This window comes from Sinohyriopsis cumingii, chromosome 9 (assembly GCF_028554795.1).
Source record: "Sinohyriopsis cumingii isolate HCF-2022 chromosome 9, ASM2855479v2, whole genome shotgun sequence".
In the NCBI taxonomy this organism is placed as follows: Eukaryota; Metazoa; Mollusca; class Bivalvia; order Unionida; family Unionidae; genus Sinohyriopsis; species Sinohyriopsis cumingii.
The window spans coordinates 50,094,288-50,109,275 of NC_142969.1; the positions used below are offsets into that span (position 1 = coordinate 50,094,288).

The following is a 14,988-nucleotide window of genomic DNA, read 5'->3' on the forward strand; positions in this document are numbered from 1 at the left end:
GAAGAACCCGGGAAAACCCGGAAAGAACCACCGACCCACGAGAAGCTACTGGCAAGCTTTCTCACATACCCACAATGGCTGAATCCGAAACTCGAACCCATGCAGACAGAGGTGAGATGGCAGTGATCCGTAACGGAAAGCGCTTTAGACCACTCAGCCACTTGGGGCCCCTCTTATGAACAAAAAAAAAGCATATACAAAAACACTTTTTTGAAGAACAATGTATATTTACTCATTATTTGAAACTGTTGCATATTCAAACAATTATCTGTCTTAAATCATGGTTTCAGACAGTGACAAAATAAATGTTATCTTTTTATACACCGTATGAGAGATTACAATTATCAGAATGTATGCTGACAAAATAGTGAAAATTATAAACATTGTACAAAGAAAGACTAGTGAAAGTATAAACAATTATTTCCAGCACACATGTAATTTAATTTAAAAAAATAACATAAAATGTGAATTGTCTACACCACTTTATGCATGTATGTCCCTAAAAAAAACTGGGCAATATGTTATATTTACTAATTATCCTGTAAATTTAGCATGATTACTGCAGACATACTATGTACATTGTTTTCTATGATCAAGTATAAACATCTACATGTACATTTCCAGGTAATTGCTTAATCAAGTATAAACATTTATATGGTCATTTCCAGGTAATAGCTTAATCAAGTATAAACATTTATATGGTCATTTCCAGGTAATTGCTTAATCAAGTATAAACATTTATATGGTCATTTCCAGATAATTGCTTAATCAAGTATAAACATCTACATGTACATTTCCAGGTAATTGCTTAATCAAGTATAAACATTTATATGGTCATTTCCAGGTAATTGCTTAATCAAGTATAAACATTTATATGGTCATTTCCAGGTAATTGCTTAATCAAGTATAAACATCTACACATACATTTGCTGATAATTGCTTATTAAGTATGTTGTACTTTTACCACAGCAAATTAATAATAATACAAATGCAGCTAATAACAATAAGCATGACTTAAGAAAAATCTTAATTCAAGGATAAAGCACTTTAAAATTTGAGGTTTATTACTATTCGGTAACAACCACTTGTGTGCATTTCTCTCAACAGAAAAACTCAGTAATGACACACAAAAAGAAATTTGATCTAAATTTTGCCTTGCATAAAATTGTTTAAACTAAAGATAACAATAAGCCACTTTGTCTTAAAAAACAAAAGTCAGTATTTCTTTAAATTAATGCCATACCATGTTAAATGTTTGATTTAAGCCATTCAAATACACATCACCGATTTAAGCCATTAAAAACAACAGAAGAAACCAACAATTTACAAGTGAACATTGGAATTCTGTGACACCTTTACAATGTAATAAATTACTATTGATTTAATGCCCACATGTGTTATAGAAATCAAAAGGAAAATGAATGTCAAATCTTGCAAGTGCAATACTGTATATCTCGTAATGTCACATGGGGCAAATTCAATGTAGTGCTATTTCTGATATTTTTTGTGGGGGGGTGTCGGTGTATGTATAGTATAACCTTCAGTTCCACTCTACAGTTATTATGTACTTCTGTTAAAGGGAATTATAAGGTGAAGTTGGCTACACTGGCAACATGCCAACTTCTAGGCTACTTTCATGTACTGGGACTAAAATTTCTTTACATGTGACAAGTATGGAAACTATGCGCTATCTAAAGCGGACAGCTGATAGAAATGGCTGCTCCCATGTGCTAAAAAAAACCCAACTGAGCCTGAACTAGTCCAAACTACATTAACTTTAGCAGTTATTAAATAAGGGAAAATAAGTTGTGGTAAATTAGACAATACCAGCTACCAAAAGTGCTAAGGAGGAGTTAAAAATGTAAAGTTTTAAAAAAAGTTACTGGCTGGTTTATTTTCAAATTTACCTTGGAAGTTAAGGAAGTGAAAATGACCAAGTAGAGCTAGCAATTGTTTGAGAGGTGCAAATATAAAACAAGGCCACGCTGTATAATCTATAATCAAAATTGCCCTCATCCATCATACACAAAAATAAAAGAAATTAAAATTTATTTTAACAATACCAAAGATATACAAGGTCTATTTTTTTTAAATAACCAGGATAAACAGTGAGGAAAACCTCAGAAATTCTTTTCAATAAAAATGAAACCTTACTCAAAGATCAAAACTGTGTAACAGAATTTTAACCTCAAAGTGACTTTGGTATTTAAAATTTTTATGACATTAAACTTACAAAACTGCCTCCCCCTTCAGTCAATAAACACATAATTCTCAAAACCATAAATCTTAGAAAGCTTAACTACAGGAAATGTCTCTACATAAGGCATTTTTAGATATTAAATTCCTCACACTGATTTTCTTTCATTTTTTTGACAATGTCGAGTAAAAAAATAGTCAATCTTAGTACAGATCACACTTTTCCACATCTGACAAGCACATGCACGTACAATTTATACACAAAAATAGCATACAGCCATCAATATTGTTACATTATGGGACACAAACAAATTAATATACAAAACTCAATTAGAACATTTAATGTCCATTTTGTATAAAACTGAATTTGAACAATTGGTGTTCATTTTGTATAAAACTGAATTTGAACAATTAGTGTCCATTTTGTATAAAACTGAATTTGAAATGTATATTTTTAAGTAAAATTCATGAAAAACCATACATAATGAGTTTCCAAGTCCACTGGAAATGTATGAATTCCAAACTGAAAGCATAAATGGATACAAAGTTGTTGCAAAAATCACAGGTAGAGCATCAATATCCATGTATTCAATCAAACACATTTTGTTAGGAAGCATATGATTGATTATATGAAACAAAAAATACATCTAAAGACTTTTTTCAACAATGACGGGAGCAAAAACTGTTTTTATTTCAAATGAAATGGTGGGTGGGTGGATTGGGAGAAACTTTCCAAAATTGTTCTATGCTGATCTAAAGAGTTCACTGATAGTAATAATTGTAAGATCAAGCTGTGTGAAATTGCATTATAGAGTGTACTGTTATTACAGTTGTATAAAAAAATTCTTTCCATTTACTAAATCATACTTATTTGCTGAACATCATAATAATTTAATTAAGAGTCTCTAAAACAAAATTTGGGTGACACAGCAGCTATAGTGCAAGAAGCCCACCAAAAACTGGACAGGAATTTAGTAAATATTTAAAGCAAAAGGATATGAATTAGGATAGTAACTATTAACGCCACTGTGTTGTCTGTGGATATGGTGCTGATGGGTATCCAGGATACTGTTGCCCAGGATATGGCTGTTGCCCTGGATACTGCTGTTGCCCAGGAAACTGCTGCTGTTGCCCTGGATACTGTTGTTGTCCTGGATACTGCTGTTGTCCTGGATACTGCTGTTGCCCTGGATAGCCCTGTCCATAGGTACTGCTCATTAATGGATTGTATGTATTGTAGCCAGCAGGCATTTGAGGCATTGGGAAGCTAGGGTTCTGTGGATAAGGGGCCTGGTAATATCCTGCTGGAATAAGAAATAGATCTGAAACTTCTGAAAAGATGTATACTACATGGTCTGTAGCTATGTGGCTTACAGCTTACATGGCCTGTAGCTACATGGCCTATAGCTTACATGGCCTGTAGCTACATGGCCTAAAGTTCCACAACCTACAGGGTTCATACAGAATTCTGAATGATAAATTCAAAGACTTTTCACAAACTTTCAAAGACCACAATCATAGATTTCCAGAACCTATTTTTGCTAACATTTTTTTTATACAAGTTATGTTTTACGAGAAAACAATGGATGCAAAATACTACAATACTGTTTAATGATGAAATTCAAGCTATAAATAATCAAAGAAAAAACCAAAAAACTCGACTACATCCAAATATAACAACCTTGGACAATTTTATTTGTGATTATGGAACGAAATTAAAATGTTTGGGTTTATTTCAAATTTCAAAGACTTTTAAAGACCTCAGGGAAATCTGCTTGATTTTCCCAAACTTTCAAGGCTTTGAAAATGCTACCTCATTTTTCCAAACTGTTAAAGACCTTCAAAGACCATAAGAACCCTGATGTAGCTACATGACCTGTAACTACTTTTATTCAACAAAGCAATATTAGACTAAAAGGATGTGTTCTATGTAGTTTCTATGTGAGCACTACATTTAAAAAAAAAACACCAAACATGATCAAAATGCTATACTAAATTCTAAAATAACTGGATTTAGCATGCTGAAAGTTTAGAGGATAGTGCAGTTATCAACTGACTTTTGCCTTGAAGCAGCTCATGTCTGGTAGTGTAATGCATTTTAAAAATGATGCAAGGGGTTAAATTTCTTAAGGAAGGAACTTAAAAGACATGTACAATTAAGAAATAAATCAAATGCTTATTAGTGTAATGGAAAATAAATAAACTGAACAGGAGATATAAAAGCAAACAACAGTAAATAATTGGTAATTACTAAGTTACATAATTGCTTGGGTGTTCTAAAAACTTGGTAGGTACAGAACTGAATGAACACTTGGTGTTCCATTACACAGTGACATCTGAATATTTTTTTTTAAGTCCCAAGGCTACTGGAGTAAAGTGCCTTGCCCTGGGACCTATTACAGTACCCCTCAATGGAAGATCTGATATTAGGATTTGAACTTGCACTCTTTATGTCTGGAGTCTAACAAACTAACTGCTGAGCCACTTTGACCCGACTAAAGCTGATAAATCAGAATAGAAATTCCACAGTGCAGTCATATTTTGGTACACTAGATATACAAAACACTTCAAAATTTTACAATGCAATGTGGTAACTTTGTGGCAAACTCAAAGCAACAACTTGGAGCATACAAAATCTTACTTCTCTCATGGAAAAAAATGATGCTATACTGACAAAACTTTATCTTGAAATGATATATGAATGGAGACCATGATCCTGAAATGACGATATCTGAATAAAAAGCCTTATCATGAAATGATGATATCTGAATACAGATCATTATCTTGAGATGTAAATAGAGACAATTATCTTGAAGTGATTATATCTGAATGGAATCTTGAAATGATGATATCTGAATAGAGACCCTATCTTGAAATGATGGTATCTGAAGAGAGATCTTGAAATAATGATATCTAAATAGGAACCATTATCTTGAAATGATATCTGAATAGAGAGCTTAAAATGATATCTGAATAGAGACCATTATCTTGAAATGACGATATCTGAACAGGGACCATTATCTTGAAATGATATCTGAATAGAGATCTTGAAATGATGACATCTGAATAAAAACCATTATCTTGAAATGATATCTGAATACAGATCTTGAAATGATATCTGAATACAGACCATTATCTTGAAATGATATCTGAACAGAGACCATTATCTTGAGATGACAATATCTGAATAGAGATCATTATCTTGAAATTTCTGAACAGAGATCTTGAAATGATGATATCTGAACAGAGACCATCCGAGATGACAATATTTGAATAGAGATAATTATCTTTAAATGACAATATCTGAATAGAGAACATTATTCTGAGATAACAATATCTGAATAGAGACCATTATCTTTAAATGACAATAGCTGAATAAAGACTTTAAATGGTATTAGAATAGAGGCCATTATCTTGAAATGATATCAGAATAGAGACCCTATCTTAAAATTATGACAACTGAATAGACCATTTTCTTGAGATGATGATATCTGAATAGAGACCATTACCTTGAGATGACATCTGAATAGAGATCATTATCTTGAGATGACTATCTGAATAGAGACCCTATCTTGAGAGGACAATAATTGGAGACCATTACCTTGACATGATATCTCAATAAAGACCATTATCTTGAAATGACAATATCTCAATAGAGATCATTATCTTGAAATGACAATATCTCAATAGTGACCATTATCTTGAAATGACAATATCTCAATAGACTTTTATCTTGAAATGACAATATCTCAATAGTGACCATTATCTTGAAATGATATCTCAGTAGAGACCATTATCGTGAAATGACAATATCTCAGTAGAGACCATTATCTTGAAATGACAATATCTCAATAGACTTTTATCTTGAAATGACAATATCTCAATAGTGACCATTATCTTGAAATTATATCTCAACAGAGACCATTATCTTGAAACAAAGATATCTGAATAAAGACTATTATCTTCAAGTGACAATATTTGAACAGAGACCATTATCTTGAAGTGACAATATCTGAACAGAGACCATTATCTTGAAGTGACAATATCTGAACAGAGACCATTATCTTGAAAAGATATCTGAATAAAGACCATTATCTTGAAATGATGATATCTTAAAAGAGATCTTGAAATGATAAAATCTCAGTAGAGAACATTATCTTAAAATGATAACATCTGGTGCTCCAGCCAACATCATGTCAGTTCTACAGGTTTATTTATTGTGATAAGAAGTGTCTGGCTCTGGTGTGCATTGTCCAGAATGCCATTACTGGTGATGCACAATTCGAGAATGTATCATAATCTTAACAGCAAGATATGTAGATCACTGTGACAGGCTAGTAATCAGCAGCTCTTTCCCAGAAAAATTCTCATATCAATTTTCACGAATCTGCTTTTTGTTGTTGTTGTTATAGGGTTTAACGCCATTTTTCAGCACAAGATAGGCTACACATGGCGGCCAGTATAAATGGTGGAGGAAGAACCCGGGAAACCCCCGGAAAGAACCACCAACCCACTCACGAATCTGCATGCAACAGTATAAGAAATGGTATGTATATACATGCCCACACATACATGAGAGCATTTAAAGGATGTCATTGTGACCAACTTTTGTTTGAGATGAGTAGTACTCTTCAAGATAAAGGCATCCATCAGGTCACCAAATGTACATATAATAGTGTTAGAGAAATGAAACTAAATCCAAAACAACACTGACACCTACTTCAACAACAAAAAAACTACAGAATGAATTATAATTCTAAGCTATAGTAGGGGTGGCCGGACAAAATGGTAGCGGACAAAATGGTATGGACAAAATGTTAAGTGGACATAATGGTACTGGACAAATTGGTATGGATAAAATGGTGCCGACAAAATGGTACGGACAAAATGGTATGGGACAAAATGGTACTAGGATTAAATGGTATCGACAAAATGGTACGACTACAATTTTATTAATACGAAATTTAAAAAAAAACAGACAAGATTTTACTAGTCGCAGTCAGATAACATTTATATTGAGCACTCTAGCAATATCTCCCAAATATGTAACTGGATCTCGGTTATTGTAATCGACCACTAAGGTGCGAAGTGCTTCGTTGATGCTAACATATGTTTTCTTCTTTCTGGTTGTTGTTCCCAGTTCCATTTGACTCAACGCTGAAGTTGAGTGCTATGCTGTTCCTGTTGTAGTTTTCGCGCCAATTTTGTGACGGTCGGATGGGCAAAACCAACAATGTTGTTAAAAGCACTGTGCCAACCCTCGAGTGCATTGTTGCTGTGAGGTAGGTTATCGATGCATCTAGAATATTGGTTCCACAATTGAATTGCGAATCTTGGTATACCTCTTCTTCCTCTCCTTGGTCTTCCGATGAAGTTGTCCTCCATGTAATCACATATTACTTCAGTTTCCGGTATGCTGGATCTGCGGTCAGAATTTCGAAGACTTCTATGACGCTATCTGTTGGAATAAATGCTAGAGCGAGAAGACGCTTGACAAGAAGCATGAAATCAGGTTCATCTCTATAACGTTCTGAAAAACCTTCTGATTGCAGTTTCCTCCAGACGCACTGACCGAAGTGAAATATACATCCAGTTACTGTTGCCATCGGAAATATATTCTGAAAAGCTCAAATTGCTGCCAATTCAAAATCAAATACAACAGTAACTGGATCTAAACCGGTGTGCAAGGTGAGAATTTCTTGAAGGTGTTGCTGATATGCTTGTTCGTTTTTTTTCGGATAGTAATGCATACACTGCAGGAAAAACTTCGCCATTGAAAAAGCCATGTATCGTGTCGAGTTGATCGTATCTCGGGCTGACTCGAAATGTGCCATCGGCAAACCAATGTTGGCATCTCGAAAGGAAATCCAGAGCATCGTCAGCTGCAAAAATGATCATGTTATCTCGGTTGACACAGATGAATGGGTGGTTGCTCTGTGTCTGAGAATAAACCATAATGTCTAGACAAGACAAAAAAGTATCAGCCAATGTGCTTTTGAAAGCCCACTTAGACATAACACAAACAAAGGAATAGGAATTTACCTTGTCTACATATGGCCTTCCTTCCTGAGGTACATACCTATGGCCTTGTAAGATACATACTGATCAATCTGTAAGATACTTACCTATGGCCTTCTTAAGGTACATACCTATGGTCTTCATGAGGTACAGACATATGGCCCTCGTAAGGTACATACCTATGGCCTTGTAAGATACATATGGATCACCTTGTAAGATACATACCTATGGCCTTCTTAAGGTACATGCCTCTGAGTTTCTTAAGGTACAGACCTTTTGGCCTTCTCTAAGTACATAGGTATGAACTTTTAAGGCACAAATGTATGGTCTTTTAAGGTAGATACCTCTGGCCTACTTAAGGTAAACATGTTCATCAAATATCATGGAAAATGAAGGTAGTTTATTGTTGCCAAATATGAATTGTCTCTTGGGAAATGTGTTATAAAAATTTAGTGGCTTTTGTGAGTTCAAACACTGATGAAACACTGTTAAGATTGCCTAATCTATACTAACCACCATAGTTTTGTTGTGGTGGCTGCTGGGGCTGTGAAGAGGCTGGTGGCTGGTAGGTGGCTCCTGGAAAATAAAACAAGGTATTTAAATAAATTAAACTGATGGTTTATAATGATGATCTGATGAATACATTGAACATAAGCCGAGGGATGAATTGTTTTCTAGTAAATCTATTTTTCTCCAAGAATACCTACCCAAACACATTAACACTGGTGAATATAAGACTGTTACATCCTTGAATCCAGCCCTACTAAAAGAGTAAAATTAGACTTCTCTGTCAAGCTCATATAGACAAAGGGAAGTAACTTGTGCATTACCTCCGCTTGCACCACTTGTCAGCTTTTTTGGCTGAGCAAAGAATCAACGAAGATACTTGTATTATGGGGTGGCTGGGAGGGTCTTTAGGTAACATGATTGGATAATTATTCTTGGAGAAATATAATTTACTAGAAAACGTTGCTTTTTCCTTTTAATATTTTCTTTGATCAAATTAACATTTGGAAATGAGTACTGGGTGGCCAAGTGGTCCAAGCTGCTTGTATTTACCAATTACTGCCATCTCACCTCTGTGTGGGTTCAAGGCTTGGGCTTGGCCATCAGTTATACTGGCCACCATGTAAAGTCTATCATGTGCTGAACAATGTCACTAAACCCACAACAAGAAAAACATTAGAACAGGTAACAGGAGGGATTTCTGATCATTCCACCTATATCCCTACCTATGTGAATGATGACTCACTCTCCTATTTTAAGTAACACAGCCTATGGTAACACGATCTGTGATCACACTAGCAGACTAAGAAGATAATTACTGAAATCTTACCATCAAAACAAACTGGCAAATAAAATGAATCTAAGATGTTTGATTGGTTCTGGTGGTCAGTCACAGGACACACCAGATTCAGGTTTTGTTTCTGTGAAACAAATTTCTGAGATTAAAAACTCTAGAACGTTGACTCTGTATGCCAGCCAACAGATTCTATGATGTCTTAGGCCAAAACATTGTGTTTGAATGTGAGACTTGCAGAGATCGTTCTAATTTCATGAAGATAGGGCTTGAGAGGTGACATCCTATTTCTGTGCTTGTCTCTACTTGTCTACGTGTATTTCAGTTAGTGCTTGAGGGCACGGACAGGATAGTGCATGGCCGCTGTTCTCAACTTATCTAAAGGTAAGAGGGTGTATGTGGCAACTCTGATTGCCAACCAACTTAAGAACTAATCAGGTCTTGGCTATAAAGCCTGGATATGTCATGAGGATCACTGAACCATCTGATAAGAAGTGAGATGTTTTGGGTTGACATAAAAGGCATGCAACTCACCCACCATGCATGCTGATACTAAGTCTAGGAGAAAACAGGTTCTGTATGACAATAGCTTTTAGCAAGGTCTGGGCTACATGCTTGAATTTCTCTGAATTGAGCTCTGTTAAGATCCAGGACATTTAATTTTGTAACAGGGTGAGACATTTGGGTCTATTCATATCAAAATTGGCTAGATAGATCTTATCATGAACAATATCGCCTTTGTCCTGGTGTGTGAATATGTCAGACATCATGGGGCAATAGATTTCGATGGTAATGAGTGCCAATTTTTTCTGCATGTAAAGCCAAAGAAAAAAGTCTGCTAGTTGAGGGATTAAGACATTCATTCAGATGATGTTACTGACTCCAAACCAGTCCCTGAAATCATGCCACATTCCAGCACAAGACTTCTGAGTACAGCACCTTCTTGCTCTCAAGATTCTTTCCACAACTGAAGGCTTAAATTCTTTCTCTCACAAGGCTATTCTAACAAGAGCCAGGCAAAAAGCAAACATGGTCCAGGCAGGGCTGGAATGCCTGCAAATGGTTGCTTGGGAAGATTCCATCTGGCCACAATCTTCCTGGGTAGGTCTATTGCTAGCTCAAACAGACTGTTCAACCAGGACTTGTCACATCTGAGGGTGGCTATCAGAAGCATCCTGCATGTCTGACCCCTGATTTTCTGTGTTATTGACAGTGTAGGGTAAGCAAAGACCCACAGGTCTATATAACTGACAGTGCATCCATGGCCCAAGCTACTGGGTCTGGAACCAGTGAGAAGATAGGCAACTTGTGGTTCTAACTTTATGCAAAAAGGCAGGTCATCAGTAACCCCAAAACCACAAAAATCTCAGTAAAAAGGATGAAGGGACCATTTCGTACAGATAACCTGTTTTGGAGAGAACACCTGTCAAGAAAAAAGTGTACTGAGAATGTGTCTGATTTGTATGTTGATCTGAAGTTGGTGGTGTCAATGAAGAAACTTTGCAATTAACAAGCAAGGGGCAGTTGGTTTGGTGCCCCCTTGTTTGAGGAGGCAAGTCACTCTTAAGGGATTGTCTGACATAATCAGTACTGACCTTTTGCCAAGTCAGCTCTTCTGTAACCTGTAAGGCATTTATGATAGCTTTCATTTCAAAGAGGACAATGTGAAGAGGAATATCCCGATGTGATTTGCCGCTGACTGTATTGAAGTCCAGCATTATGTGCCCCTCCCCCCCAGCTGTAAATGCTGGCGTCTGTACATACCTTCACTTTCAGAAGGAGATTTTCCATGAGGAATTCATGTCATGAGCAAACCATGGTTACTCCAACGAAACAGGAATGATTTTACCTCACAATGACCCTTTGGTCCATTGACTGGACAAGGGATGTCACTGATCAGAAAATTCATTTTTAATGGGTACATATAAAAGTGACCCAGCCGGATCAAATCTGCTGCTGCAATGAATAACATGAGGACCTGCAAGAACTCTCTCAATGTAATCCACATTGTGATGGAAACAGACCACAAGTTCAACAATCCATATGATGTGGACAAGAGGCTGATTTACAACGCTGAGATTGGTTATGAACTACACACGCAGGTGGACAAAACACAGGGCTGGGTGAAGGCTGGATTCTTCCAAGTTGACGAGAAAACTCCATGATGATTCAAACAGGATAGCAGAATATTTCTACCCTTAAAGGGAACAGAACTAACCATATATTCATATATTATTGTTGGAGATCATCCAGATAAGCTGCCATTTCCATAGAAAAAGTTGATTATAGTGGTGATGACAACATCCACAATTTTGGTAAAGACCCAAAGACTGATGTTTGGACTAAAGGGAAGGACTTAAACTGGTAAACTTTGTTTTTTGGAAAGCAAACGAGAGAAACATTTACGATACTGGGTAAATAGGAACAAAACAGTATACATCTGTGAGACTGAAACTGATATCATACTTGTCCCTTTGAATGAAGAGTCTTTCAGATTTTGCCATCTCCATTTTGATCCTTGGTGGAAGAATGAATTTGTTGAGGAGACTAATGTTTATGATTGGCCTCGACTTGGTGCTGGTGTTTTTGGTACGGAACAGTTCTGAACAGAACCCAGGATATTGTGGTTTTCATACAATCTTCAATGCATGTTTGTTGATGAGCGATTGTATCTTCTGCTGAAGAATATCATCCTTATCCCAATGTGACAGAAGAAATAGGGAGTTGGATAAACAAAATCCAAAGGCATCACCCATGACTCGGATCACCCACTCATTTCGTGGAAATATCACCCATGACTCACATCACCCACTCATTTCGTGGAAATATCACCCATGACTCAGATCACCCACTCATTTCGTGGAAATATCACCCATGACTCACATCACCCACTCGTTTTGTGGAAATGGGCTGATCCAACAGGATCAGAACTGCTCGAGTCTGGTGATCACTGGTTGACTGTCTCAGGAACCTGGGAGTGTTAACAGGATTAGTAGCATATTTCATTCAAAATTTTTTTGAAGGTTTCTCAAGGTTCAAAGTCATGCTTTTCAAGGTGCATTATTACATTAATTTTAAAGGATACATAAATGAAATTGTATGTAAACACAAGTTAATACTTACTATTACTCCATATAAAGAACATTTCTTGCAAATTTATTTTTTTTAAAAACAACAAAAACAAGAAGTCAATAGCATGTTCATTGATGTTTTTCCTATTAATACAAAAGTCAATATTATGTTCATTGATGTCTTTCCTATTAATACAAAAGTCAATAGCATGTTCGTTGATGTCTTTCCTATTAATACAAAAGTCAATAGTACGTTCATTGATGTCTTTCCTATTAATACAAAAGTCAATAGCATGTTCGTTGATGTCTTCCCTATCAATACAAAAGTCAATAGTATGTTCACTGATGTCTTTCCTATTAATACAAAAGCAAGTCAATAGCATGTTCATTGATGTCTTTCCTAATAATACAAAAACAAGTCAATAGTATGTTCATTGATGTCTTTCCCATAAATATTAAACATCCTACATTTAGGCATTAGAATAATGTAGTCACTGAACAAATTTTCAGTTTATTCTGTCTAAACTACACTATTTACAAAGTCCAAAATATATTAGAGTGAATTTTTCAGTTCCTGTAACTTGTCATCATGCTGTTTTTCAAGAGCTCCAAGTTCAGCGATTTTGTCCTTTTCACTTTTCCTCAAATTATTTTGATGTCATGGTAAAGGAAATGTTCCTATGGAGCTTTGCTTTTAATGCATTGTCATCAGCAGCAGCTGTAATTGTCTCAATGTCTTTATCAGTACCTTCCTTTCTTCTTCACTTATCACCATAAACAAGAAAAATGTAATTTTTTAAAAATATTATTGCTTATTTAAAAACAGTGTATGGATATTTTAAACTATTTCATATTAGATATATTAATATTCTCTCAGCTTAGCTGTATTCTATATTTTTAAATTAACCGTGTTTATTGCAATTATCGTCCAGCCTATTTCCACTCAATCCTAAAATTGAACCGGATTGAACTAATTTCATAATTAAGACTATATACAGTTTCTATTTAAAACTTGAATCTCTGCATTCACAGACATTCATCTTTCATCAAAAATAATTTCATGCTGAAGGTTTCTTGTTTTGCCTGTATCAAGCGCCATTACAAAAGCTTTTTTTATTATCTTCAGCTGCATGTGACCGTGGAGCACTCTCCCACTGCACGCAAATCAATATCCTTTTGGCATAATTTGCATTTTGCAAAGCTCTCTGAGAAAGGTCTCAATCAAAATTTTATATTTTTCTTCATTTATCCACCGAAGTTGGAATCTGCAACCAGCTATGTCGATGCACATGATTCAAATTTAAATCACTGCTACATGTGGGCTTCATACAATTGGAAGTTCAAAATGTATGACTGTGCAGTGTCCATCTGTAGAAAAATTTCCGTTCTGGCACAAATTTAGTAAGAGGGTTTTTTGTTTGTTTTCATTTACTCCTCCTTTTCTTTTTTATTTAATTCTGTAAACTGAAAACTATTAATTCCTTTTGGTACCCAGACAATATTTTGAATTTTCAAAGTTTCTTCAAGGCCTTGAAGGAACAATTCATTTTTCAAGACTTTTCAAGGTCCAAAAAACGGACCCAGTGTTAAGTCTGCATTGGGAGACTGGAGGTTTTGGGGGTGAAGAAACTTGTCTGTTTTTTTACCTCCCTGTAAGGGTGCCAACAGGACTGGTTTGACTGTTGTCCGCCAGCATGGAATTCTTCGCAATAGCTGCATTTATTTGACATGCTTCACTTAATAAAATTGAAACAAAAGATAAATTAACAAGTCAGAGTGTTATTAATTTGCTAAATAAAATCAGTTATTAAGACTGACTAATTTGAAGACAGCTTGCATGAAAATTTCAATGACAACATGCATCAATGATAGCCTGTTGCACTCTGGGGTTTAAAAATCACCAAGTCCAATAAAGTAACAAGTCACAAAATATCTGCAAAATTAAAAAAAATATATTTACCACCTGTTTATTAAGTGTATATACTGATTTACTGGTAAACTGCAATACAAAATGCCTGATGCTATATATCATGATACAAATATTGAAATACTGGTCTAGTTTTTTTTTCAACTACCTAAGACCATCTGGAACTGTCTTCTATTAGGCCTAGCTTCATTACCAACATAGGAGCTTCTAAATATGAGATCATGAAGAATCCAACACAACAGCAAAGACTTCTAGTTACAATATTAAAAAGGGTGTTTGACACCAGTATACATGACAATACTGTTGCCATGTAATATATGCAAAACCAAATACAAACATGGAATGACTAACCTATCATTTACGGCCCACCATTACTGTGCATCAATGTGAGACAACAGCTGAAGATTCCAGTAAAGTCATACCAAATGTTTCAGGTCGGCAACCAGAGAATGTGGGTTGCAGAGACTAAATACCAA

At 35.5% G+C, this 14,988-nt stretch overlaps 1 protein-coding gene across 5 annotated transcripts in view; it reads right to left on the reverse strand.

The window, feature by feature from the left end:
* Nucleotides 1-206: 206 nt before the first annotated feature.
* The window catches only part of LOC149791795 (programmed cell death 6-interacting protein-like), a 59,107-nt gene continuing 44,325 nt past the window's right edge, over nt 207-14,988 (reverse strand). For 3 of the 5 annotated variants that reach the window (XM_089970298.1, XM_089970297.1, XM_089970295.1), the window contains 2 exons: nt 8,728-8,790; nt 207-3,500 (listed from right to left, as the gene is read on the reverse strand). In XM_089970298.1, the coding sequence (XP_089826424.1) occupies nt 3,214-3,500; nt 8,728-8,790 (350 nt within the window). In that variant the 3' untranslated portion in view covers nt 207-3,213. The remainder of the gene's footprint in view (nt 3,501-8,727; nt 8,791-14,988) is intronic. The other 2 variants (XM_089970299.1, XM_089970296.1) reach the window with 1 other exon arrangement.